The sequence below is a fragment of the Callospermophilus lateralis genome, chromosome 2, assembly GCF_048772815.1.
Source record: "Callospermophilus lateralis isolate mCalLat2 chromosome 2, mCalLat2.hap1, whole genome shotgun sequence".
Lineage (NCBI taxonomy): Eukaryota > Metazoa > Chordata > Mammalia > Rodentia > Sciuridae > Callospermophilus > Callospermophilus lateralis.
In genome coordinates, this window is record NC_135306.1 from 103,681,483 (window position 1) to 103,709,166 (window position 27,684).

Genomic DNA, 27,684 nt, shown 5'->3' on the forward strand with positions numbered 1-27,684 from the left:
TAGCAATTATTATTAACTTCCATTTGTATGCTGTGTAATATAGTTCAAAAGATTTCTGCATGTTTTATTTCAGTCAAATCAGGAAACAGTCTAGAAAGTTAAAAAAAAAAAAAAAAAAAACAAGTATTGCTCCTCTGGTTTTAAAAGTAAGGAAATAAACATAGAGAGATTTATTGAGCTGGTGAAAGTTACTTTACTAGTTAGGGGTAAAAAATAGAACCCAGGTTTCCAGAGTCTCAGTATGTGTATTTCAGCCATCCCTGGCTGCACAGGGCATTTTTGCTGAACAAAGTATTTCTTCATTTATGTACAACTTAAAAAACATTGCTGTTTTTAGCCAGTCTTTCCCATTAATGACAATGATGTCACTTTCGACATTTTCTAGCCACAAAAATACACAATTTCAGAAATCTTCTGGTTCATTCTCCATATATTCTTCCACAATGTTCAACAGGCCAAGATAAAATAAACCTAATGCCATTATCCCATATTTCTATGTTCCTGTGTATCACAATGACTTACATGTGGTCTCTTAATGCTGTCTCTGGGTTCTTATATATTCCAGTCATGTTTTTTTTAACAGTCTACTCGGTGTTCCAATTCAAACACTCTGCCTTCCTGGCCTGGGGCTCTGTTTTCTACATAATCTAATCTGTTGGTGATACTTTCAATTAAAATTTTTATTTGATTTATTGTGTTATTCATTCTCAGGAGTTCTAACTGGCTTATTTTCAGATTCTCTCTGTCTTTATTATTTGGTCTTTCACTTCCTCTATTTGCTTTCTTAATTAATTCCTTAATTCATCTATTAATTCTTTTTTAGCTCATTAATCATTTTAGTAATTAATTTTTATAACTTCTTTCTCTGGAATCCTATCCTGTTCCATGCATATTTCCTTTATTGGAGAATTATAATTTTTCCATAGAGATTTATTTCCTGTTATATCAATTTTTTAAAGGCTTTGGAATTGTGTATTTATTGAAATGGATTATTTTTTCTCCTTTGGAGGATGTTCTTTGGTGTGTAGTTATGTCTTTTGTAGCAAATCTGTGTTGTTTGTAGTTCTAAGCTTCAACAATTAGGCTCAGTTTAGTTGAAGTGTTAGTTTCCACCTCCAGTTCCTCTGAGTTTGTCACTGCAGAACTACCAATTTAATTCACTTGTGTAGAGCTGCTATAACTCTGTGGGTTTCTCTGAGCCATCGTTTTGAAATATTTCTCTGATTGTGTTGTAGGAGTAAATGTTCAAGAGTGGGACCTGATGTTCCTCTATAGTTATTCATACTTAGAACACAGTCATTGGTTGGTGTTGTTCTCTTTCTGATTCTATGTGTTAAAGTATGTTTGAAGTTTGAGTGGGGTTAGTTTGTGCGTGTAAGACGGTGAGCTCACACGTTGTGGAGGTCTGGGTGATATGAACTTGTAGTGTACCGGTCTCTTCCCAGCCTATTTCAGAAAAAGGGAAACAAGCAACAGCCACAATAGTAATAATCAAAACACAACATCAGAATAAATGTCTTGTGCCTACTATGGCAAACACAATATTAATTACTTCAAGAAGAGGAATAGCAAGGTGTTGTTTAACAACAGCAACAACAATAAACAGCTACAAACTAATCCATAATTAAAATATACAATAGGTGTCAACTTTACCCTTTGCAGTAATTATAAGTGCAGAAATATAAAGTAGTTATGAAAACTAAATTTATCTTAAGGATAGTAAAATTGCAGTTCAATAAGAGAAAAGAAAATGGGATAGGAAGGTAAAAGAAAGTTTAAATTATTCAGACGTTTAACGGATAAAGTAGGTTAGAAGTTGCAAAAGATAGCTATAAAACGATGAGTTAAATTAAGTAAAAGAAATAAAATAAATAATGAAAGAGGAAGAAAACAATGAATTTGACCATGAAAAGGGAAGAGAAGAAAAAGGAGTAAGAAAGGAAATATAAACAAGAGCAAAACAAACAAAAAGTAAAACCAAAACTTACACACAATAGAAAAATCCTACCCGTCTAAGTCAAAACATGGAGAATAAGAGTTGAGGGAAAAAAACAGGGATAAAAATTAAGAGAAAACAAAAGGAAAAAAATGTATATATCTACAAGTCAATCAGCACAGAGAAAACTCACACACACTCACTCTCTCTCTCTCTCTCTCTCTCTCTCGAAAAAGAAGAAAGAAAAAAAAATAAATGTTTAATGAAAAATTAAAGGACTGTCTCTGCTGAGGAGGTCAAAACTGTTGACAAATATTAAAAATGGCCATTCGCTGCCTATGCCATACCACCTTTGTTGCCTTTCTTCTGAGGTTGTGTATCTCTTTGCGAGAGCAAGGAATGGGGCTTGGGGTTGCTCACTAAGTTGTCAGGTGTGGAACCAAACCTGGTGGTACTAGTTCTCAGCTACCCTCCCTCCAGTTTAAGTTAGGACAGAATTTTTGAAATAAACATGAAATACTACAAACCTCACTTACACAGAAATTTTTCTATTTTCCAAAAATGAAGATAGTTTTTGTGTTATATAATATTAAATGTTAGCCCAATAGCACAAGTCAGAGATGTTTCCACAATTAAATGTAAGGTACTTATTTGTAGAGAACTGTAACAATTTGGGTGAAATTGGCAATACATGGTGATTGACAGCCTTTCACTAGTGAGGCCCTTTGGGAGGTTTCCCTTCTTTCTTCTCCCTTCTGCTATCCCATTCTACCTCTTTTCCTCTCTCCTTTTCTTCCTTTCTTTCCACTCACTCCCTTCCTCCCTTTCTTTTTTTCTCCCTTCCTCTATTTCCTTCCTTCTTTCCATCCTTACTTCCTTTCCCTCTCCTCCCTCCATCCTCTCCTCTGTTTTGCTGGACAAATAATACTAAATACTGGACCCAGGGCCTCATACAACCTAGGCAAGCACTCTACCACTAAGCTTCATCTCCAGTCCTTCTGTTTTTCTTTACTAAGTAAGAAAAAATACACAGAATAATTTCCTCAACTGGATTATTTTGGTTTGTTTGTCTTTCCTTTTTTATTTTTATTATTTAATTCTTCATTCATCTAATATTTATTTTAGTACATATTGTGAACTTCTATGTTTCATCCCAAAATCAGTTTTCCAGGCATTATACTAAGCCTTTTTATATTGGTTTATGGTGCTTAATTCTTAAAATACTAAGTTATAAATGTGCTGTTTTATTATAACTATGAATCCTTTTTCAGTGATTGGTATGCTAACTTTCAATCTATACATTACTATTTTTGATAATTAACACATGAGATTTTCTGGAGCACACTAAAGGTGTAATAATTCTTTTACAATTTTATCTTCTTGTTCTCACACAGACTGGAACTTTGGCACTAAAAGTATATTGTTTTGTAAGGCTAAGGAACATCTGCTCAAGGCCAACATACTGCTGTGCTCCTAGAACAGGTCGGAACAGAGTATTTACACCAATATTTTTCTATGACATGTTTCAGAGAAAGTCTATGGATATTTGTCCTGTGTGCCACTAGTTAGACATGCCAATATGCTCAGTGAGGCTTAGAGGTTCACAGGGACCCAATCCAACCCTCAGAGCCCATGCTCTCAGACCTCCAGCTCTCAGACCCCTGCTGAGGAAGGAAGAGTCATAGGACAGCTTTGAATCAATAGTGAAGCTTAGAGGTATGCAAGCTGTATTAGTTTCTTATTTCTGGTGTAACAAATTACCATAGATGAACTGGCTAAAACAATGCAAATTTATTATCTTAACAATTATCTTAACAATTCTGAAGTTTAGAAATCCAAAATAGGTCCCATTGAATTAAAAATTAGTGTTGGTAGGGCTTTGGTTTTTTCTCAATTACCCTATATCTTTCTTCTGCCTTCCTACTCCACTTCTAAGAATCTTTGTCATAATCATGTGCTAGCCCAAATCACCTAGAATAATCTCTTCAGGAGGTTTGCTGGTTAACCACTTAATTCCATGAGCATTTTTAATTTCCTATTGCCATTTAGCCTAATATAATCACAGGTTCCTGGAATTAAGACATAGACATCTTTGAACCCAAATCTAATAATTTACCTTTCTTCAAAGTCATCTCCTGAGATGAAATTTTGAGGGATAATAAAGTACTGACATACAGAGCAAATTTCCTATAGAAATATTCAAGATACAGAAAAGATCTGATGAGAGCACAGGATAATTCTATAAAATCTAGGAGGGAAAAGAGGCATCATATTTATTAATTTGGAGGAGGTTAAAGAGTTTAGTAGAGTGGACAGGGAAAATGAATAAGTAGATCTTAATATTCAGGCAACTAACTAGAGAGACTTGATAGCATTTTTTAAAACTCTGTGATAATGATCATTGGGCCTGTGAGCAGCGGATTTCAGAGTTTCAGCCTTTCCTGGTCATGTCTTATGAGCTTAAGTGTCAACCACATCCTGTTGACCATGAGACTTTCCATTCAATAAAGCAGAACATCTCTTTATCTGATCCTCTGTGGTGGAACCATTTTCCTATGGAAACATGTTTTAAGAGGGACATCTGGTTTTTCTTGTGGCTTTTTGCTCATTTGGTTATTAGAATTATGCTAAAATAAATTAACAATGTGGTACTGCAGAGTCAGTCATTAGCCCCATAGGGCTTCTGTGTGACCATTTGTAAAACAAAATAGCTAGCTTTGATGCATACGAAAAAAGGAGGTTATATAGGGGTAAGCTTAATCATAAATATTTCCTTCACAGTTTTTGTGTTGTTGCCACTTTGTTTTGTTTTTATGGGTCCAGGAATCAAACCCAGGATCTCGCAAAGTACATGCTCTCCCACTGATCTATATCCCCAGACCTGGGGTCTTTTTTTTATTGTAAATAACAGATATTTTTGGTAGGCAAATAAAGTGAATGTTGGAGCCTTCACAATGTAAAAAGCCTAAGAGAATCTCAGAGGAGTAAGATTGAATTTTAGGTGTTGAAGAACCTGAAATCTATATGTAGAAAGAAGAATATATGTTATGGTTTTAGTCCTACAAAGTACCATAGGGATGGCATGGTCCAGAGACTTTCAAATTTTTTTAGTGGACTCTTTCCCAGTAATCTAATATATAAGATAGATAAAAGAGCAGTCTCATTAACTACCATTAATATGGAAACCTTGGAATCAATTCAGTTGTTCTGGGATTTTTGAATACTTGGAAAACCATTTGCATAATCTGATAATCTGACTTGATGAACCATGGTCTTATCACACTAATAGTCACATTATTAGTTTGTAGTGAAATGAAAACAGACTCAAGGGTATGTGTGTGTATGTGTGAGTGTGTGTGTTTGTGTGTGTATGTGTGTGTGTGTATAAAACTCACAATACTTTTCATTATCCTAAGATTAGGAGCTAACCCAATTTGCCCAGGTACCTTCAAGCAGAGTAATTAAGCACAGGGTCAAGCATAAAATAGATGGAAGAACAAGGTTGGTGATGAATTGCTCTTTTTCCAGGCAGTTGAGAAAGAACAAGAAAATACTTCATCTTGACTCTAACATTTACTTTGTTAATACTCTTACTAACTCTCAGGAATGTGTCCTGTCCTGTGCAATATTTTTTTCAGGGCCGTCTTTACTTCCTTATTCCTTAAAGTATAGATCAAAGGGTTCAGCATTGGTCCTACCACATTCATCAGAATTTGAACCACAGTTCCCAGCATGGGGTTGGGTGTGGGCTGTAGGTAGACAGTGATAATGGGCCCATAGGCACAGAGGATAGCAATGAGGTGAGCACTGCAGGTGGAGAAGGCACGGCGGCGACCCTCAGTTGTATGAATACTCAAGATGGAGATCGTGATTCGAGTGTAGGACACGAGGATTAAGAGAAAGCAGATGAGAGACACTAGGCCAACGTTGGTGAAGCTAACCCTCTGTGCTAAGGAAGTATCAGCACAGGCCAAGGGCAAGAGTGCTGGGATATCACAGAAGAAATGACCCACTTCATTGGGACCACAGTATGGCAAGGTGAAGGTGAGGGAAGTCAAGATGCTGGAATGAATGCACCCTAAAAGCCATGTGCCCACAGCGAGGGCCACACAGATTCTGGAGTTCATGATTACTGTGTACTGAAGAGGGTAACATATGGCAGCGAAACGGTCATAGGCCATCACAGTATACAAGAAACACTCAATGCTTCCAAGGAAGTGGAAGAAGAAGAGCTGGGAGACACAGTCTTGGTAGGAGATGAGCCGGCTCAGTCCCATAAGGTAGAACAGCATTTTGGGGCAGGTCACAGAAGAGAAACCCATGTCAAACACAGACAAGTTCCCCAAGAAGAAGTACATGGGTGTGTGAAGGCGAGTGGAAGAGATGACAACCACCAGGATAGACATATTTCCCAGCAGGGTGCATACATAGAAGGGCAAGAAGAGGACAAAAAGTATAGTCTCCATCCCCTCCGTGTGTGGGATTCCCAACAGGATGAATTCTGTCACCACAGAGCTGTTCTTCATATCCATGGGAGTCAGGCCTGGGAAGGAAGAAGAAACAGAGGACACGGAAGTATGTCCTTGCTCGCTCTCCAGGAGTTACCTTACTAGGGAAATGAAATTTAAATGAGTGTTCAGGTGGTAAGTTACAGAGAGACTGCTTGTACCCCAAGATTCAGGGCATTATATATTAGAGTGGAGCTGCCACAGCCAACTTAAGAGTTTCTGAAGCAAGTAGTTTTGAATCAGTCTACTGATTCACAATAGAGATGTCTTTTATTACAACAACTTTTTTTTAATGTAAAAGCAAGTTGGGCACAGAAGTGGGTGCCCATAATCCCAGCAATTTGGAAGGTTGAGGGGAGGTTGGGAATCACAAGTTCGAGATCAGCCTCAGTAACTTAGTGAGGCTATAAGCAACTTAGCAAGATCCTGTCTTAAAATAAAAAATAATATTTAAAAAAGAAGTGCTGAGATGTGGCTCAGTAGTTAAGTGCCCTGGGTTTAATCCCCAGTGCCATAAATAAATAAATAGATAGATAGATAGATAGATAGATAGATAGATAAATAAATAAATAAAAGGAAAGAAAACTCTAACAGCAAAAGTGTTTAAAGGGAACATCAGGATCCACACAAAAAATGTTGCTCCTCCCTCATGGAAGAGGGAAATTAGTATATTTGTCAATCACTATTACTGACAGCATTATGTTTGTTCCTTTTTAAAGTGAGTCATAAAGAAAGATTGAACAATTACTACTTTATAGTTCAAAACATATGCATGATCTCTGTTTACTCATGATGACCCTCTACTATGGATCTGCAGAAAAGAAAACATTTGCACAAGAGAAAGGCTAAATAGTTCTCCTAAATTAAGGCAGTTAGTGAGTGGAAAAACTAGGAAATAAATTCAAATGCTTTTTATTTTTATTTTTTGAAAGAGATCAGTCTTTCCATTGCACTGCATCTGTGAAACATTGTAGGTATTATTGATCTTGCTGAACTTTGTCATTCATCTGTCTCTCTTCTTTATTAAACAATGAAAATGAACCTGTGTTTACAGTTAACACACACACACACATACGTCTAGGAGATTAAATAATTTTTCATGTTTAAATTATGTCATCAGTGCAAACAACAGTGATTGGCATAAAATAGGAGAGTAGGTCCTTCATAAACAGTGAATTAAAGAATGAAATAACTCACGCAATGTCTGGCATGACTTGGATTAACTCATTTGTGTTGTACAATAACTTGTGTCATACTGTCGATTAATAATATTCCCCAGTCTCCCCAAACAACCATGTAAAACAGCTTGATCATCTATCTGTTCCCAATTTACTCCATTCCACTGAGTACTTAAAAGTTTTCTATCTACCTCCAGGTGACAAGATACAAATCACATACTACACAAAATCTGTACCACCTCCAAAAATGTTTTGGCCATCACACACCACAGAAAGAAAAGAGTTATCTGGGCATAGGATCCTTAAGAATTTTCACTTAAAAAATTATTTTTAATCCAGTACAAATTCTTGATTATCAGGGGAAATAATCAGATTGGGGTTTGTGAACTGATGGATCAGATTCAAATGATTTTTTTAAACATGAAAACTCCTTCAAACCAAGCAAACCATAACATATTCTTATGCCCACTGCTATATATTCTTCTTCATCACAAAATCTGAGAGTATTTGTAAACCAAAGTTTCCAATGTCTCCTCTTTTCTGAGTATATGAGGCATGAAAGAGGGGTTAACAAAAGAGAAAAGAAAAGTGATAAAGATGGCATGTATGGGACTTACAAGAAGGAAGTTTGGTCCTTTTACCATCTGCCCATCTAGGATCTAAAGTCCAAAATTTCTTTTGATATTACAATATAAACCAAGGTCAGGCATTTCCTCCCATAATCTGTAAAGCTCTTTCTTTTTAGGCAGATGAATCCAGATAAATGACAAAGTTGACCTTGTGTTTCTCTTCTGGAAAGATGTTTTCTAAGACTCTAATAGCTACATTGTTTCCACATAGGTGGAAACTTAAATGTCTTTGGAACCTTGGGATTCCATGCCTGAATGAATACTATTCAAGCAGGTTGTGTAGCAAAGGGACTAATTAATTAAAAATGGTAAATAGGCCAAAATACAATATGATAATACTTCCCCTTGAGGTGTTATTGTGATATAAACAGGATGGAGCCATATCTACGCTTTTTATTTTCTTTTTTGGTACTGAAGTGAAACTCAGGAATACTTTATCACCAAGCTATATCCCCAGTCTTTTTCTGAAATTTTTTGTTGTTGTTGTTGTTTTGAGACAGGGTCTTGCTAAGTTTCCCAGGGTGGATGAAACTTGTGTAACTCCTGCCTCAGCCTCCTGAGTCACTCAGATCACAGGCATGTGCCACTGGGCCTGGCTTATATCAACACTTGCTGGCTTAGAGAAAACTTGAGGGATATGGTTCAATTTTAGGACCTATGTAGAAACCATTCCACCAATTGGAAAATATATTATTATTAGAAGAAATAACACCTATATCTCTCAGGCTTTTAAAAACTCACACAATTTCAAACATTTCAATCTCAGTTTCTCAACTATTCTTACTATGGACTGAACTGTGCTCACCTTGCCCACAATTTCATATATCAAAACCATAACCTCCTCTGCATCTGAATATATTGGAGCTAGGGCCTCAAAACAGTCCTACTGTATTTATTAGACTTTATGAATATATGGCAGCCTTAGAAGAATAAGATAGTTCTACTTTTCAGACTATGGCTTCTATTATTTTTATTTGTTTATGTAGTTTCTATTACCAGATTTCTCAACAAACAGTGTTGTCATTTGGTAAATTGACTACCATAATCTGGGAATTTTTCTTCATATGAGTTTTCTGTAATTATATATATATTAAGATATTATTCAAAATTATTAATTAAGGACCTATACAACCATGAGCAAAAAAAGTTGCCTAAGTCTGGAGTTTCTCTTCTGTGGAGGTTCTCCTTGATTTTGCAGATGTTAGTAATCTAAGATTTGTTCATCTTCCATATAACAAGTTTCATCATTATCAAAGAACTATATGTATTTGAGAAACCAGCCTCTACCTCAGGGCAAAGCCTGTCCAAGGAAAGGGGCCTGACCCTTGTCCTTTGAAAGACTCACAGAGCACTCCTAGGCACATACCCACCCTGCTGAGTTGTTTATCTACAAATAACAGGAGAGATCTGCTGTGCCAGGTGTCCTTGACTCAGTCAGGCTAGGTGAGGACCCATAGCAACCCCCTAGCAACCACCAATCAGCATGAGACAGGGAAAATACCTGGGATGCCAGATGACCCTCCCAGTAGTTTATGGTGGTTGATAACATATTGGGAAACCATGTAGTTCAGCATGTACACCCCTCATGGCTTATACCAATCAGTTCAAATGAATCCCCCTCTGGTATTAACCTATCACCCTTATCCAACTTGTTCCCGCCAGTGAATGTGCTAATCATGTTTTAGAGTTGTTTTATGATTTTCCCTTGGTTTGTGATGATTTGCTAAGAGATGCTGTGACGTATGTGAAGTCCCTGCCTTCCTCAAAGAGTGTATAAAACTGCTGCAAACCCTGGACTTGGTGCCTCTCAGTGTCACCAGTTGCTGTGTGTGCGTGGAGGACTGAGCTAGCTCACAATAAACACCTCTTTGTTGCTTACATGGATCTTGGTCTTTGGTGGTCTTTTGGGGGTCCCAAACTCAATCATAACATATTAAAAACAGACACATCAATAATACAGAAGACACAGAGACAAACTCACACATTTACAGTCATCTGACCCTTTACAAAGGTGCCAAAAACATACAGTGAAGAAAATAAAGTCTTTTTACCATGGTGCTAGGAAATCTGGTTATCCATATGCAGAGAATAAAACTAGGACCCTACCTCTCATCCTGCACAAAAATAAACTCAAAATGAATCAAAGAACTAAGAATTAGACTAGAAACTATGCAACCCATAGAAGAAAATGTAAAATCAACACTTCAGTATATGGGCACAAGCAACAATTTTCTCAATAGGATTCCCAAAGCTTAGGAAATAATGCCAAGAGTGAATGAAGTAGATTGCATAAAACTAAAAAGCTCTGCACAGCAAAGAAAACTATTATAAATGTAAAAAGAGACCCTGTGGATTGGGGAATAATCTATTCTATTCTTCTTATGAAGGATTAATATCTTGAATATATGAAGAGCTCAAAAATCTTTACATCAAAAAAATTAAATAACCCAATTAATAAATGAGCAAATTAATTTAACAAGCACTTCTCAAAAGAAGAAATACAAATGGCCAATAAATTTCTTTAAAATGTTCAACATCATTAGCAATTAGAGAAATACAAATTAAAACTACACTGAGATATATATATATATATATATATATATATATATATATACACACACACACACACCATAAGTATATGCATATATATATATATATATATATATATATATATATACACGTATATTTATAGTTGGACACAAGACCTTTATTTTATATATTTATTTTTATGTGATGCTGAGGATAGAACCCAGTGCCTCACACATGCTAAGCAAGCACTCTACTGCTGAGCCACAACTCCAGCCTGGGATTTCATTTTACTTTAGTTAAAACAGCAAGAAAAGTTGCCTAAGTAATCAAGAATACAAACAATAATAAATGCTGGAGAGGATGTGGAGATAAAGGATCCCTTTTACAGTATCGGGGAGATTGTAAATTAATACAACCACCATGGAAATTAGCATGTAGATTCCTCCAAGTACTAGGCAAGAACCACCATACGATCCAGCTTAACCACTGATCAGTGTTTATCCTAAAGAGTTAAAGTCATCATACTACAGTGATACAGGCATATTCATGTTTATAGCATCACAATTCACAATAGCCAAATTATGAAACCAGCCTAGGTGTCCATCAATGGATGGATGATAAAGAAAATGTGGTACATATACATAATGGAGTTTTATTCAGTCATAAAGAAAAATTAAATTAAATAATTTGCAGGAAAATGGATAGAACTGGAGACTATCATGTTAAGCAAAATAAACCAAGCTCAGAAGGACTGTATGTTCTCTCTCACATGTGGAAGTTAGAAAGGAAAAAGAAAAAGAAAGGTGGGGGCATATTTCATGAAAATCAAAGAAAGATCATAGAGGAAAGGGGAAAAGGGATGGGAAGTGAGGAGGGAGGGGGAAGTTCTAGGGAGTGATATTAGCCAAATTACATTTTTATATTGTGTGCATGTACAAATTTGTAACAACTAATCCCATCATTATGTTGAACAGTAATGCATAAATAGAAATGTGGGGAAAAGGATGTTTGAAAGCTTAAACTAATGAAATAGTGAAAAAATGTGAGGGTTGGTGAATGCAAGAATATTGCACTTTATTTAAATAAAGTAATAAAAGTATCTCTGGAAAAAAGAGAGAAAGCACATATAAGCACATAAAGAATGAAAGAGAAGACAGGAGCCTGTGATCTAATTAGATGATAAGAGATATTACAATATTTGCAAGTAAATTTGGGTGACTGTATCAAAACAAACTATATTTCAAAACTTTCTGAAACAATTTTTGAGACTCAAAAACAGAAAATAAGGGTAATTATATGCATGAGTTGCTGTTGCTTGCCACATAACCTGTTATATCAAATCTTAGTGGCCTAGACAGATTTGTTGTCTCATGTTTTTTTGTGGCTTAGGAATCCAGACACAGCTTAAACAGGTGCTTCTGTCTCAGCGTGTCTCAGGAAGTTGCTCTCAAGCTACAAGTAGGGGCTTCAGTCTTCCTCTGAAGGCTTTACTGTGGAAGATCTGCTTCCATGCATGTTCAGAGAGCTACTGTTCAGCCTGTGACTGTCCTCATCACTTCATCCAACATGGAAACTGGCATTTCCCAAGGCAATCAAGCCAAGAGACAGGAAGATAGCAAATGGGCACCCAAGATGGACTGCACAGTTACCTGTAACATAACCGCAGAAGTGACATTCCACCAACCCTGCCACATTCTATTTTCTAGAATTGAGTCACTAAATTTAAACTGATGATTACACAAGAGCAAGAATCCTAAAATTGGGGCACATTGAAGACATTGTGTGTGTGTGTGGAGGAGGCAATGAACTATTAAATAGTAAGTTGTTCTGGGACAACTATTTAAATTTTTTAAAAGTAAAAGAGAATTGAATTCTTATGTCAATCACAAACAAAAACCTATACTAGGTGGATTAAGTGAAAAATAATTAAAAATGAAAAAATAAAACCACAAAAAATTAAAAACATAACTAAAAGTAGTATGTAATTTCTAAATAGGAGTCAGTAATTTATAATTATAAAAGAAAACTGATAAATCATCCATATTAAAAGGAAGACATTGATTTTATCGACAATATTCCTTAATGCTGAAAAAGGGAGGAACTGCAAACTAGGAGAAGGTATTTGCAGTACATGTTATCACCAAGAGATTAAAATCTAAAGTACATACAGAACTAGTATTAGTCAATTTTTTTTTAAAGTTGAGATACCAAAAGGAATACAAAACTAAAAACATAATATAAATTCCCAAAGGATGATGTGAGAAGTCATCTGTAAAATACATGAGGAAATTCACTTGGCAGAGGAGTCAGGGAGGGTTAGGCCTGGCATTGGGAACTTCCCATTGTTCTCCCTTGGTGACAGATAGCCCAATGCACATGACCTTCCCCTCAGATCTGCTAGAAAGGTCTCTCATAGTAGTAACTGGAGGTAAGTGTATCCCATTTGCAACTGAACAGTTCACCTTTACCCTATTTTGGTGAAGAACATTCTATGGAAGGCCTTTGATGTTTCCTAGTATAAATAAAGCAGGTTCCGGTTTCATTTTCATGAGAAGCTCAATCCATTCTATCAGCTTGCCTTTCCTGTCCCTGCTTTTGAAACTACCTCCCGTGTTGTGTGTTTTTTTCACCATGTTATTCCTCTTAGCTTTTATTTCTCAGCCAGCCCATCGCACTAAGGGGACACCCATTCCCACTGCCCATGTGAGACATGGGTGGGAGGATGAAATCTAAATTGTCCTTAAACATATTAGAAGATGTTCAACTTTAGTAGTTATCAGGGATTAAATGTTAAAATGGAATGGAAAATTCTAACACTAACAATTTGAAAAATATTAAGAAACGTGTCAATATAAAGTGCTTACAGGAATGTTTTAGGATTTTCATCATTCAGGGTACAAATGCATTTTTTTTAAAGAGAGAGAAAGAGAGAGAGAATTATTTTTTAATATTTTTTTTTTTTAGTTTTCAGTGGACACAGCATCTTTATTTTATTTGTATGTGGTTCTGAGGATCAAACCCAGCGCCCTGCGCATGCCAGGCAAGCGTGCTACCGCCTGAGCCACATCCCCAGGCCACAAATGCATTTTTAATAATCACTTCATTCTCAAAAACTGTTTGTCTTTCCACTCCTAAAAGTCTCTTCCAGAGGAACTCTTGAACTTGAGCCCAGAGATACGCAGAAGAATGTTCATAACAATAAGAAGAAATCACCCATATGTCTGACAGGAAGTATGAATAAACAAATACAAAAACATGTTGTAAAATCACAGATATATGTTTTAATATTAATAAATCTTAAAACAAATTTAAAGGGAACCAAAACAATCATGGCTCTGTTCATTTAAACAAATTTCAAAACTAGAAAAATATCTCAATATTATTTTTCATTGTGTTCAAGTTCTTCGTGTTCTTCGTGTGCAAGTTGTGAAATTGTCTGAGGATCATCAGGTTTTTATAAAACTAAAATGATAATATCTCTTATGTAGGGAGCCAGCGACCACACCCTAAAAATGGCGTCGGTCTCCTTCTTCCGCTTTCTTGGCAGTTGGAGTTGTTGAAGTAAACAACTCCTTGTGAGGCTGTGGAGCTGAGCTCTGACTCGTTTCCACTTTCGTGTACCAATCAGTTTTTCCCACGTGGCACAAGTGCGTTGGCTGGGCTAGGGATTTAAGCGAGTGCTGACTGGGAGAGGAAGGGGTTTTTCTCCATGCTTCAAGGGTCCTGAATAAACTGCTGAAAGAAGAATCCTGTGTCGTGTCTTCCTTGCTGGCGAGGGGACGTGACACTCTTACAGGTGTTTATTTGAATTTCAAATGAGATACTGTGTGCTTTTCTGAAATATAAGTCTCTGCAAATGTGAAGAACTGACACTTATTTTTATAAGCACTATAAATAGGTTGATATAATGTCATGAAGAGACATTATTGGTAATTTAATAACAATTTCATTAAGATATAATTCACATAGTGTAAATTCATCTTTTTAAAATATAGAGTTAAATGATTTTTATTGAATTTGCAGAGTTTTGGTATAACATTGTAACACAATTTTAGAATGTTCTTATCACTTCAAAAGAATTTCTGTCAGTATGGTGGGGCACGCCTGTAATCCCAGAGGCTCAGAGGCTGAGACAGGAGAATCTTGAGTTCAAAGCCAGCCTCAGCAATAGTGAGATACTAAACAACTCAGTGAGATCTTGTCTCTAAATAAAATGTAGGAAAAAAAGGACTGGGGATGTGGCTCAGTGTTTAAGTATCCTTGAGTTTAATCCCCAGTACCAAAAAATAAATAAGAATTCCTCATTCCCATAGCCTTTGCAATGCACTTTTATGCACTATGTATGGATTTGTATTTTTATGATAGTTCAGATAAGCAGATAAAATGTGGCTTTTTGTGTCTGGTTCTTTCTATTAGATTAATGTTCTCAAGATTCATCCTCTTTGTAGTATCTCTCAATTCTTTGTTCCTTTTTATGATTGAGTGATATTCTGTGAATAGATATTCTACATTTTGTTTATCACTTATTAGGTTATGAATGTATATTATTCCATTTTTGGCAATTAATAATGTCATTATAAAAATTTGTGTACATGTCTTTGCGTGTGTGTACATGTGTCTCCAGTTTTCCTGAGTATATACCCAGAGGTAAAATGCTAGATTTAAACTATTGACATTTCAAATTGAAATATAGATTTTCTTAAATGTTATCTCAAGCACAGAGTTTGATATAAACCCTTGCTTTTAACCTTTCTACAATAATAAAAAAATGAACTAATAAAAAGCAAGTATAGAACCAATAAAATTCTAGTATGTAGCATTAATTTGATCTGCTTATATTGCTTTTTAGAACCAACTAATTGATACTGAATTTAATAAAAATAAATTTCCATTTGTTACTGGTGAACTTGATTTTATAGTTCAGGGTACCATCACTGAAGCCATTCTTATCTTTGTTATAATCTCACTTTTAAAAGCATGACTTTTAAAACTTAAAAGTGTACCATTTTACTAGCTGAATAATTAAATTTTAAAGGAAATACATTAAATTTTGAAGGGAAGCCATGAACACATATGAGGTTTTGATGAGGGGATTCTCCAAGGGAAAATGGTGCTAGGGGTCAATATGGAGACCACAACAGAAATTGGTTCTCCTGCAAATGTAGAGGTGGAGCTGGGTGACCTCTTGCCATCACAAAACATGCAATGTAACTGTGAGTCTCCAAGAAGTACAGCAATGACATCAGTTTTACCATCATATACACCAGGGTGTGAATGGAGGGTCTGATAGTGGGATTCTAGATGTAGGGCTATGTGTGGAAGATAATAAACCTCATTACATTTAATAGAACTTGAAATTTATTTGAGCAGTGTGTTATTTAATAGTATCTATCCCACTGACCATTAAATTAAAATTTACACTTTGACTCACAGGGCTCCATGTATTAGCTTTGGACTGCTGTTGACTCATAAGTTCTCTATAGAAAATTCTCAGTAAAAAACAAATGCAGAGATAAAGGGAGCTAAAAGAGAGATAGTCTAACAATTAATTTTAAGCCTGCTGCTTTCTTTTCTTTAGTTTCTGACAATAGAACCAAAGTTTTTAGCATGGACTATATTAAGTGCATATAAATCTATTACCTAATACCCTGCTGTAGATAATGTAAATGCTATAAAATACTATCCTATAAAAATAGTCTGAAATCAAAATAATGCACAGTCATGCATCACTTAACCATGTCAAGATGTCATAAGAAATGCATCACTAAACAGTTTTTTTATTGTGCTAGGATCCTGGAGTGCACTTAGACAAATCTAGATTATTTAAGTCAGTAACCAAATGTGGTTGCTTGATGTAGTCAAAATACACGTGAACATGGGATGAGCCAGGCAACAACCTAACATGGCATTCAGCTTTACAGTAAACTTTTTTTTTAATAAGCAAAAGAAGTATTCTCTAAAATAAGAATAAAACACACAATGTAGTAAATACATAAACCAGTAGCATAGTTGGTCCTTTTAGTTTTCAAGTATTATGTACAGCATGTTATTATATGTGCTGTAATTTTACAGAGCTGGTATTACACTAGAATAAACAAACACTTGAATAACATGTTGTATTTGATGTTAAAATAGCTACAAAGTCACCAGGCTATAGGAATTTTTTTAGCTCCATGAAAATCTTATGAGTGTCCTGTGATTGAAACATTACGTGGTGCATGACCATATATGGTATAATATTTAATCACAAAATGTTTAACCATATGTAATACAATATTATTTTACATCACTGATTTTTTTACACTGAAGAAAAGAAGAAAAATATCACTTTTTCTCATTTCCTTGCCATTTCTAGTCCTAACCTCTGAATTTTTCAGTGCACAATTTTTTCCTACTTCTAAATTTTTCCAAATTTTCAAATTCTATCAGCCAATAAAATCCAATTTATATGTTACCTCTTTCTTCAGACTAACGCAGATATTTCCAGATCAAACTAACTTTTTTATACCAGTATTTTAACTGTAACCTTCCTTTTTCTAAAGAAGAATGAACCCAGAGCCTTGCATTTGCTAGGCAATCAGTCTGTCAGTCAGGGCTAGACTTCCAGGCTTAACTGTATTTTTCTGATGATTGGTAATATACACATTTCTCTTAGTCAGTTTCGTAAAGACTTCTGTCTGTTTTATCTTTTATTCTCCATGGCTCCTTGCTAAGTGGCCTAGTAAATCCTCAATGAATGTTTCTAAATTAGTTCTCAGTTAATTAAAATGGTCCAGGTTCCTTGATGGAATGCAGAGCTCTCAATTTGGTGCACTCATTCCTCCACACTCATTTCACAATGTAGGACTTTTTCCTCATTTATGAAAAATTGTCCTTACACTGATAATCTCTAAGTTTCCTTTTAGTTCAAGGTTTCTCTTTAATAATCAAGAATTAAAAATAAGACATAGTTATGGGGCCTATTCTAGAGATTTCTCTTCAGTTCTGCTCACCATTGACTTCCAAGTGGTTAGGTTTTGCTTTGTACATAACGAAACTGGAGAGGACCAAGGGCCAGCTACATGGGGATGTCATTTACAAGGACATATTCAACTCGACAGCACTAGTAATTAGAATCTCAGTTATGCTCCAGCTCTTGTGCTGACCACTGTAGGTGAAATGAAAATGGAATTAGAGGCAAAAAGATAGATGGCGACACAGAGTGCCTATTCTTGGAGAAATTTCAATTTATGCAGAAGACAAGTACAAAGGCAATTACAAAACTTATTTAAAAACAGACAAGATTAATTGGAGGTTTAAATACTAAATTAGATTCTAGTACCTAACTTTGTGGACATTTGTTCTGTTATTTTCTTTATGTTGTTTGACCTCTCTGTCCTGTTGTTTCATTGTATACAAAATAATTGCTTTACATGACATTTAAGGTTCCATCAATTACTACGCACTTACATCTAATGAGATATAAGCATTTATTGATCTGTTTTGACATAGATAATTATTGTGGATCCTGAAGGATTTTAATGATAATTTATTTAAAACAATAGATTCTATTCCATTTTTATAAACTTTATTTGTTGCAAATTATTGTTATTCCTATTAATTATACTGTGTGTGCATAAAAGTGCATATGTGCATGCTTTTTATGTATTTAAAATAAATATTCTCTAGTGCCATGAAAATAACTATGAATGTAAAATACATCTATCTTTGGGGTTTCTGAATGTGGGGAAGGGCTGATATAGGTATGATATATCTTATCATGTACTGATGAGAAGAATCAGCAACTATCTGATTAAATGAAACCAGGAAGTCAGGTGAAGTGTTGCATGTCTGTGATCCCAGCAACTCAGGAGGCTGAGTCGGGAGGATAGAAAGTACTAGGGTAGCTTCTGCAACTTAGCAAGACCTTCAGAAATTTAGTGAGATCCTGTCTCAAATATACATTAAAAAAAATCAACAGGATTGGGGGTGTTGCTCAGTATTAAAGGAAAGTGGTTTCAATCCCTAGTAACAAAAAAATAAAAATAAAAGAAACACACACACACACACACACACACACACACACGCACGCACACACACACATGAAAATAAAACCATGAAAATTGTCATGAGCCCCTGTATTCCTTCATGAAATTCATTCTGCTTTTCCTAAATCTAACCACTAAAATATGATTGACAAATTCCACTCTTGCTTCTTGGAGGTGAGAGAAGTCTGTACTCAAAGTAAGTATTCATTTGGAGCCTATGCATGAATAACTCCATATTTCCACTGTTAAAATTCTAGTCAAAGATATTTAATTACAGTGTGAGTGGCAAGTGTCACTTTTATCACTAACTTCCTTTAGAGGGGCAATGTTAGAGGAATGTGCTTAATGCAGTGGGTTAGGAAACACAGGTCTCATCATGGGCACACTGAAGAAACTGAGGTGGATGACACTGTCCATGAGCATGTGTGTGGTGGGAAGGAAGCTGTGTACACACATGTGTGTATCTCATTCATGACTGGCTTTTCTTGAGAACAAGAATTACAGAGAGAATCCAAGACATAAACCCTTTAACAAGCTCCCTTGCCCTGCCTAAATATATCCCAGTCCTATTAATCCACTTTTCCTCATGACATAGCTCACAGATGGGGACCAAAAGCTACAGGGAAAGAATAAAAGTCTTAATGAGCATGAGAAGCATCTCATAGGAATGATTCCTTTGAGGTTAATTAATTTAAAAAGTTTTCTTTTTGGTGATTTCCTTTGAGAGATCGTACAGCTTGATGTGAGAGTAAGAGAATATTTTGAAAATATATTTCTTATTGGGAGTTTTCCATTATTTAATTTAAGGAATAAGGAATATTTTCTGAGTTTCAACAAATGATGTTAATGGGAATGACCAGCACATGCTTGTAGCAATGGTTCACATCATGGATTGTACATGAGAGTCATGAGGGCAGAAGCACATGTAAGAGTGAGACAAACTTGGGGCTGAATGCTTTGATATACTTTGAGCAAGTTGCCCAAGTTGTCAGTCTCATTTTCCTAAATGAGAGATAATAGAGATAATAAGTACTTATCTCATGGAAAAACCATGAGAATTAAATGAGACAAGAATGTAAAAGTCCAGGCATAGCACTCATATTAAATGTTCTCTAAATCCTGGCTAATCTATTAAATGCCTTAGAAATCTTGGCTAATCACAACCATTTCCTGGTAGTAGCTTTATTTTGTTCTTTCCCACCTGTAGTTATATTTTTAATAAGTTTCTCAGCTTGCTCATGTAATCCAAATAATATTCAATCTAATATAACTTTTCATCTCATGTTTTTGCTTTGGTTAAATTACTTTGAGAAAATCCTAATTCATAGTGGTTACAAACAGGTGCACTGACATTTTTAATGTTTCTTGAGAGTTTGGGGCAATTTGGGCACAGGGTCTTCTTCTCTACTTTATTCCCCTTATCAAGTCTTTGTTATATTAGCATATAAATTGTTAGTTGCTGCTAACAGATTGAAATGACCAATACAGATTGAAATGACATATACTGTGTAATTCCAATATTACTTTCAATGTCTACTATTTTTGTGGGGCAATATAATAAAGGATTCAGCATTTAAGTGACCTTAAATAAAGAAAAATTGTGTGAATTATAATGGGAAACAGCCCATTATTTTATTTTAATTCAACATATTGTTAAGTATAAATTAATTTGTAAAGTATTTTATAAAAAAACTAAATTAAAATACTTTAATAATAATAGATGTAATAGTTAACATTAGGAATCAGCTTGATTGAACCACAGTTTCCAGACACTTGGCCAGATATTTTTCTGAGTGCATCTGTGAAAATGTTTTCAATGAGACTAGCATTTCAATCAATACACTAAAAAAGGGCATTGCCTCCTTAATGTGGGTGGTCCTTATTTGATTAATGTGAAGTCTTCAATAGAATGAGGATGGTAAGAAAATAGAAATTTGGAGACCCTATTGATTGAGCACTTTGTTCTTCTCCTGCCCTTCTCCCAAAATTTACACCACTGTCTCTCCTGGTTCTTAAGTCTTCAGAGTTACATTGAGTTATACCACAGGCTCTCTGGGTCTCCAGTTTGCCTACTGCAGACTTGGGATTTCTCAGCCTTTATAATTGGAGCCAGTTCCTTAAAACACACACACACACACACACACACACACACACACACACAAATACACACACACACACACAAATACACACATATACACACTCCTTGATTTATGATTTGACTTATGGTTGTTTTACTTTATAATTGTGCTAAAACAATACATAGTCATAAAAATTGTACTTTGAATCTTGAGTTTTGATCTTTTCCTGGACTATCAATAAGTGATACAATAGTCTCTCATGATGCTGCCTGGTGACAGTGTCCTCAGCTCCCAGTCAGCCATGGGATCACCGGGCTGAACTGCCAACATTCTACAGTGTGCTGTGTTTCTAAGCTGATGTTCTGGAGTCTAGGTGTGTTAAATGCACATTCAGTTGCCAATGTTTCAATTTATAATAGGTTTATTAGGATGTGACCTATTATAAGTCCAGGGTTATGACCCTTCTTCCTATAGTCTATGGTTTTCTGGAGTACCAGACTAGTATGACTCATACAAACGGCTATCATTTGTTAATTTCTTACAATACACTAAGCCTCAGCTGAGCTCCTGTTGTGGATAACATCACTTAATTTTCACATCAATCCTGTGAGTGAGGTGCTTTCATCCTGATAATAAATTTGATTAGACTGTACTCAGAGAACTTATCGAATGGTACCAATGGGAAGTGGCTGATTGGGAATTTAAACTCATGTCTGTCTGACTTTAAAGCCTGGCACATACTGTTTATAAACACTATTCTTTGTCACTAATATGTCTGAAGAGTTCTTTCCAAAGAAAATTCTTGTCACTTGAACACTGCTTTTGTCTTCCTTTTTTTTAAATTTTTCTTTACTTGAAGAATATTTTTGAAAAATAGAAAAGTGGGAAGATGATGCATTTATCAAATCCTTTTTACCTTCAAAATGTAGTTTTAGGTAAATTAAAGAACTAAGTCAGTCTTTACAGTTCAACAAAGTATATTCATATATTTCTATTTTATCAAAATGGAGCAATTTAAATCAGCTGGGTGACTTGTTAATAGTTGTAATATTCATACATGTTCAGATCAAAATTAATCATGACTATCTGATTCTGTCACCTCTGTCAACACAGACCATTACTATCCTTCTCAAATCAGAGCCCTGGTCCGTTACCGCCAGACACTTAATAACGTGTGGCAAATGCATAAACTGAGGTCCTGACCATCAATGTAATGTCACCCAGAAGTCATGCTTCCATTTATTCCACCAATAATAAAGGAAAAGAGAGTTATGAACTGTGACAACTCATTTGTCCTTTTTCTTCACCTTCCTACACCTAGTTAACTCTTACTCTTTTTTTTTGGCGGGGGGGGGGGGGGTGTCCTAGGAATTGAACTCAGGGACAATTGATAACTGAGCCACATCCCCAGCCCTATTTTGTATTTTATTTAGAGACAGGATCTCACTGAATTGCTTAGTGTCTTGCTTTTGTTGAGGATGGTTTTGAACTTGTGATCCTCCTACCTCAGCCCCTCAAACTGCTGGGATTACAGGTGTGTGCCACCACACTGCATGCTGAGGTATCCCATGTCCTCTGCCTGAAGGCAGTCTCTGGCCAAGGAAGATTTTTTAGCCTCTGTATACAGAGCAGGCCAGAGGGCTTGATCATTAATGTTCCAAAGAACATCCACTAACAAGTTTGGGGCAATGGTTGATACAAAAATACCCCAGCATCCTTTGGAATAATGGAGGACGTTTCATACTGTCTTCCAGAGGATTCCTAATGGGAATGAGCTCCAGTTCTCCATAGCAGTGAGCTATAAACACATACTTAATTGACTGTCCTTTATTATATCACTTACTCCATTACTAAGCTTCTTGGGAGCATATTTCAAAATAATTTGCTTATACCCAACCTGTGTACTAGTGTATGTTGTTGAACAAATCTAAACTAAATAGTTTTTCCTGTTTTCTCTTTTCCCTTATGGAAAGAAATCTTGAAAAGAGTTTGGTGATGGTATCTTTGTGTCATTTGTATACATGAGAGGCATAAGAACTCAATAAAATATTATGGCTATGCAAAAGGAAGAGCTTCATGTTTATTTAATTAGTAATAAAAATATAAATGTTAATATATTCATGTAATGTGATACTACACAGTGGCAAAGTAGATGTATTTACTTAACGGGCTGCTATATTCTGTAAGTAGTGAATTAATTAATTTCAGGCATGCAAATACATAAATATTAAATAGTAATACTTCTATTTAAAAAAGTAAATTTCAATAGAATTTTATTAATATAAGGCTCAAAACCTTGCAATATTGTGTTCAGGGACACAAACATATGAGACAAAACTCAAAGAAAACACCACATTCAGGAGAATGATGTTATCTAGGGGGAGGAAAGAGTATGGGATCAGGCCAGAACCTCTGGGGACTTCCACTGGCATCACTCTTTTCTTTAAAGTAGATAGAGGAACATGTGCACTGGTTGTATCGTAGTTTTTTAAACTTAGCCTATTTTTCATTAGTATGATTTTCTAATTCTTTAATATTTGATAAAACATTTTTTAAAAATACCAATAGGACAATAACAGATAACTTTGTGGTATTGTCATTATAGGATATCACTGAGATAAGAATTAAAATAATTGTCTGTATGCTGAAACATAAAGCAAAGGAATGATGGAGAATAGGCTAGATCCTCACCAATCTAGCTTTCCAATAATGACAGGTATTGTTGCCCTTCAACCTCAGTCAACCAGTATACCACATAGCAATGCTTTTCTTTTAGCTTGAATGGTTATTTTGCTAAAGGAAAAATTAGCATTTTTTGCACCAAGAACATTATGCAGATCAAGTGACTGAAAACATTAGTTTCTGATTTTTTATTCATTAATTTCAGTCACTTTCATTGGGAACCAATCATCAGGGAGAACAGGCAATGAATAGCGCAGACCCCTGTGGATACTCCCTTGGAAGCCTCTCTCCACAGCCTCCCTCTGCCTTGTCAGTACCATGATCTGGACATCACTTTTAGTGTCTATGTCATAGATTTCCATGGAGGCTCATAACACACATTTGTTCTCTAGGGGCTGCAGAAAAGAAAAATTACACAGGTCAAAGTCAGAAAAAGCTTTGCTTTTTTAAAGAATTTAGCAAGGAACAAAAAGTAAACATGAGTGCAGAGTGCTGTGGTATTTTGCAGAAATTGTTTGGGTAAATGGAGAAGCCTTTAAAGAATCTAGAATATGGGGAGGGTGCTGGGTGTTGATTGGCCCCTGGGCCATGCTTAAAGCCAGTGCCTCAGGAAATACTTTCCTGCACCCCACCCTGCTCAAAACTATTCTCTGAACCTCTGCTCCAATACTCCTGTTCTTCTCCAGTCTCCCTGCCCTTAAACTTTGATCCTCTGTCTTTATCTGCCCTAAAGATAAAATAGTCGGCAGGGTGGGCTACCTAATTTGAGGTTTCCTCCACTGATACTTTTTCTCAAATTCTTCTTATGGTGCCTCTTAAATGATAGAACCCATAAAAGTTTTATCCTACCATAAAAGTCAACCTAGTTCTCCATATACCAGGCTAGGCCTGACATTCTGGGCTTCTATTGAGATGGAGAGAGCTTAGGCTGTACCTGGAAGCACAAGACTTGTAAGTGTGTCTCAGAACTGCTATGACAAGCAGACAGGATAGTTTGCTTTAGGCGATATGGATGGAGTTCTTTTCTCCAGGCCTCTCCCGCAATCCAAGAACAACATGCTGAGCTGGGGAAGAACCCTGAAATCAGATGCTATACTGAATTTGAGCTTACTGCAAAGACATTCCTTTATAATGGCACATGTTTAAGAGATAATCAGCCTGAGGAATTCTCTCTCACCCTCCTCCCCAGATCCCTAAAAGAAAGATTGAGAAGTAGGCTGTTTCTTCCTGGATAATACTCCTCAGCTCTCCTTCCTCTGGATAAAGTAAGGTAACACACACATCTTGATCTTCAGTACTTCTGTGAGGTCCTTCTCTATCCCAGAAAACGTACTCCTTTCTTTCTGCTTCATATTCTACCCTGGTCTTAGTATGAACCCTGGGATGTTCTACTGAGTTGTACATCTGCTTCATGGATGTCAGAATGGACCCTGAGAATGATGAGAAGGGTTTGCAATACAGGAAAAATAATTGGAGATATATTTCCAGCTTCCCCTTTAGACTCTTGCTTACTGAAAAACAAGAGGAAAACAGCACTGATAGAAGGTTTTTAGGCACCCAAGAGTAGTTACAGCCAAAAGTTGCTTACCTTCTGGTTCTGTCAGCTCACTTGGTGGCAGCAGACAAAGGCCCTGCACTGCTCATTGGGTGTGGCAGGTACTTCTGCTATGCTCTGATTCTGAGAAGGACAGACAAAAGAAATCTACTTGCCTCTTCCTCTTCCTCCTCCTCTTCCATCATCTTCTTTCCAGTGTCCTGGTGTCTTTTCCTCTGTATATCATTCTTTTTTAAAATAATTTCAATTTTATTTACAGATGTAACTACATCTTAATTGTACAAACAGTTGGTTTTATTGTGACATATTCATATAAGCATACAGCATAATTTGCAAATTTAGACTCCAACAAATTTCACAACAAAAATAGTCCCCAAACATAAGACTTAACAAATTTGGACATGAAAATGATAGCTGTCCTGATTAAAATGGCACATTTTTCATTTGCAGGATATTTGAACCAGAAAACAAAATCAAGAAACACAGGAAATTAAACCAAAGTCAAACCTTTTCAGTAAACAAAAAAGCTTTCTACTCACATGCTGCATTTGCACACTCAAGGCCTGTTTTCAGGTCCAATCCCTAAAGTCAGGGTTTGTAAGTGATACAGAATATTGGTACCTCTGCTTCACCTCAGAGACCTGTCTCAAGTCCTAGCCAGAAGTCTTTCTCTTCATACAATTTCTTCAAGGTTCTTAAGTAACAGGATGTTATTTGAAACCGTAGAGATGCCTCTCTCTCACTTCAACAACAACATTTAGACTAATAAAATGATAGCTTTTCCAATATAGATTTTTGAGAAGACAATCACTTTAGCCAAGATAAAACAGCATCAGAATGAGAAGAAAACAAAGTGTAGAAATGAAAAAGCATGAAGACAATTAATATTGAGAAGCACAAGTTCCATTTTTTTTTTCCTACCTACTGGGAAAACTTCCCTTCCTCTTTATGAGCCCTCTGATGTCCACAAGAAAACATGGATCCCAGTGTCAGAAGACCAACCCTGGGGTCTTCGTTCTGCTACTTTTCCTCACACATCCTGAGACAAGTCACTTTAACTCTCAGTATCTCAGTCCTCCATGCTATAAAATAGAGATAATAATAATACCTTATGCAAACCAAATAAAAGTATTTCATCAGCTTTGATGTGAGGCTGAAGTGTTAGCTACTGATCTCTCTTTACAATTATTCAGGAAGGAAGCCAATCAGGTGGAGGGCCTTCCTCAGGGATGATTTCACCTCCTTGTTTCTCAGACTATAGATCAAAGGGTTTAGCATGGGAGTGACCAAGTTATTCAGGACCTGAACAGTTGCATCCAGCCAGGGGCTTGGGGTTGGCCTTAGATAGATGAGGACCACTGGCATGTAGAAAAGCAGGATGGCCGTGAGGTGGGCACTGCAGGTGGAGAAGGCACGGCGTCGGCCCTCTGCAGAGCGGATCTGCAAGATGGAGCAGACAATGCAGCTGTAGGAGGTGAGGATGAGGAGGAAGCAGCTGAGGGGCATGAGACCAACACTGATGAAGCCCACCATCTCCAGGGCTGAGGTGTCTGCACAAGCCAGCTTCAGCATCACTGGGATGTCACAGAAGTAGTAGTCCACCTCATTGGGACCACAGTAGGGCAGCTGGAAGGTGAGAGTGGTCAGAAAGGTGGCCTGAATGCAGCCAAAAAATGAGGTCCCTGCAGCCAAGATGGCGCACACTCTGTGGCTCATGATTATGGTGTAGCGTAGAGGGAAACATATGGCAACAAAGCGGTCGTAGGCCATCACTGTGTACAGAAAACACTCAGTGCAGCCCAGGAAATGGTAGAAGAAGAGCTGGGACACACAGCCCACATAAGAGATGGCTCTGCTGTTCCCTGACAGGTAGAACAGCATCTTGGGAGAACTCACAGAAGGGAAAAATATGTCAAAAATAGACAGCTTGCACAGGAAGAAGTACATGGGGGTGTGAAGCCGAGTAGAGGAAATAATTGCGAGCAAGATTAGCAGGTTCCCCATGAGGGTGAAAATGTAAAAGGACAAAAACAGGACAAAGAGCATGGTCTCCAGGCCCTCTGTGTTTGGGATGCCCAGCAGGACAAACTCAGTCACCACTGAGCGATTCCTCATAGTTGTAAGAAAGTCTGACCCTGAGTAGGGGTATGAAGCACAAAAATCTGAACAACAGAGTCACATTATCAAGCTTTGACTATGTGTTTAAACAGAAGCAATCTGCCGTCATTACGAAAGGCAAGAGAAAAATCTATGCAAAAATTTCAGGTAATAAGAGATGGATATTTCAGAGTCAGTCAATCCAATTTTGGAAGGGATATTTTGTAAAGGCAGATAATTGCCCACCATGACAAGAGCAGAAATTTAGAGTTATACTCAAAACATCTTCAAGTGAGAAAACTTTTTTCCATGGATTTATTCTCTTTGAGCACATTTGTTATTTGAAGGCTTGTGATATCTTTAAGTAACAAACTCCAACCATTTATTACATTCTGCAAATAACAGAAAATGATTGTATTAAGATGCAGGTCGCTCTATATGAATCCTGGCTTTGCCTTTTATTAG

The 27,684-nt window shown here is 36.4% G+C and overlaps 2 protein-coding genes across 2 annotated transcripts; both read right to left on the reverse strand.

Annotated features, from left to right (window-relative positions):
- Positions 1–5,529: 5,529 nt before the first annotated feature.
- Positions 5,530–6,468, reverse strand: LOC143391079 (olfactory receptor 10D3). The gene has a single exon (XM_076843642.2). It carries the CDS (start codon positions 6,466–6,468, stop codon positions 5,530–5,532), a length of 939 nt encoding a protein of 312 aa, XP_076699757.2.
- Positions 6,469–26,307: 19,839 nt separating this feature from the next.
- LOC143391080 (olfactory receptor 10D1B) lies at positions 26,308–27,237 on the reverse strand. The gene has a single exon (XM_076843644.2). It carries the CDS (start codon positions 27,235–27,237, stop codon positions 26,308–26,310), a length of 930 nt encoding a protein of 309 aa, XP_076699759.2.
- Between the last annotated feature and the right edge of the window lie 447 nt (positions 27,238–27,684).

Coding starts and splice junctions, on each gene's coding strand:
- LOC143391079 (XM_076843642.2), bottom strand. CDS start 6,468: ATGGATATGAAGAACAGCTCTGTGGTGACAGAATTCATCCTGTTGGGA.
- LOC143391080 (XM_076843644.2), bottom strand. CDS start 27,237: ATGAGGAATCGCTCAGTGGTGACTGAGTTTGTCCTGCTGGGCATCCCA.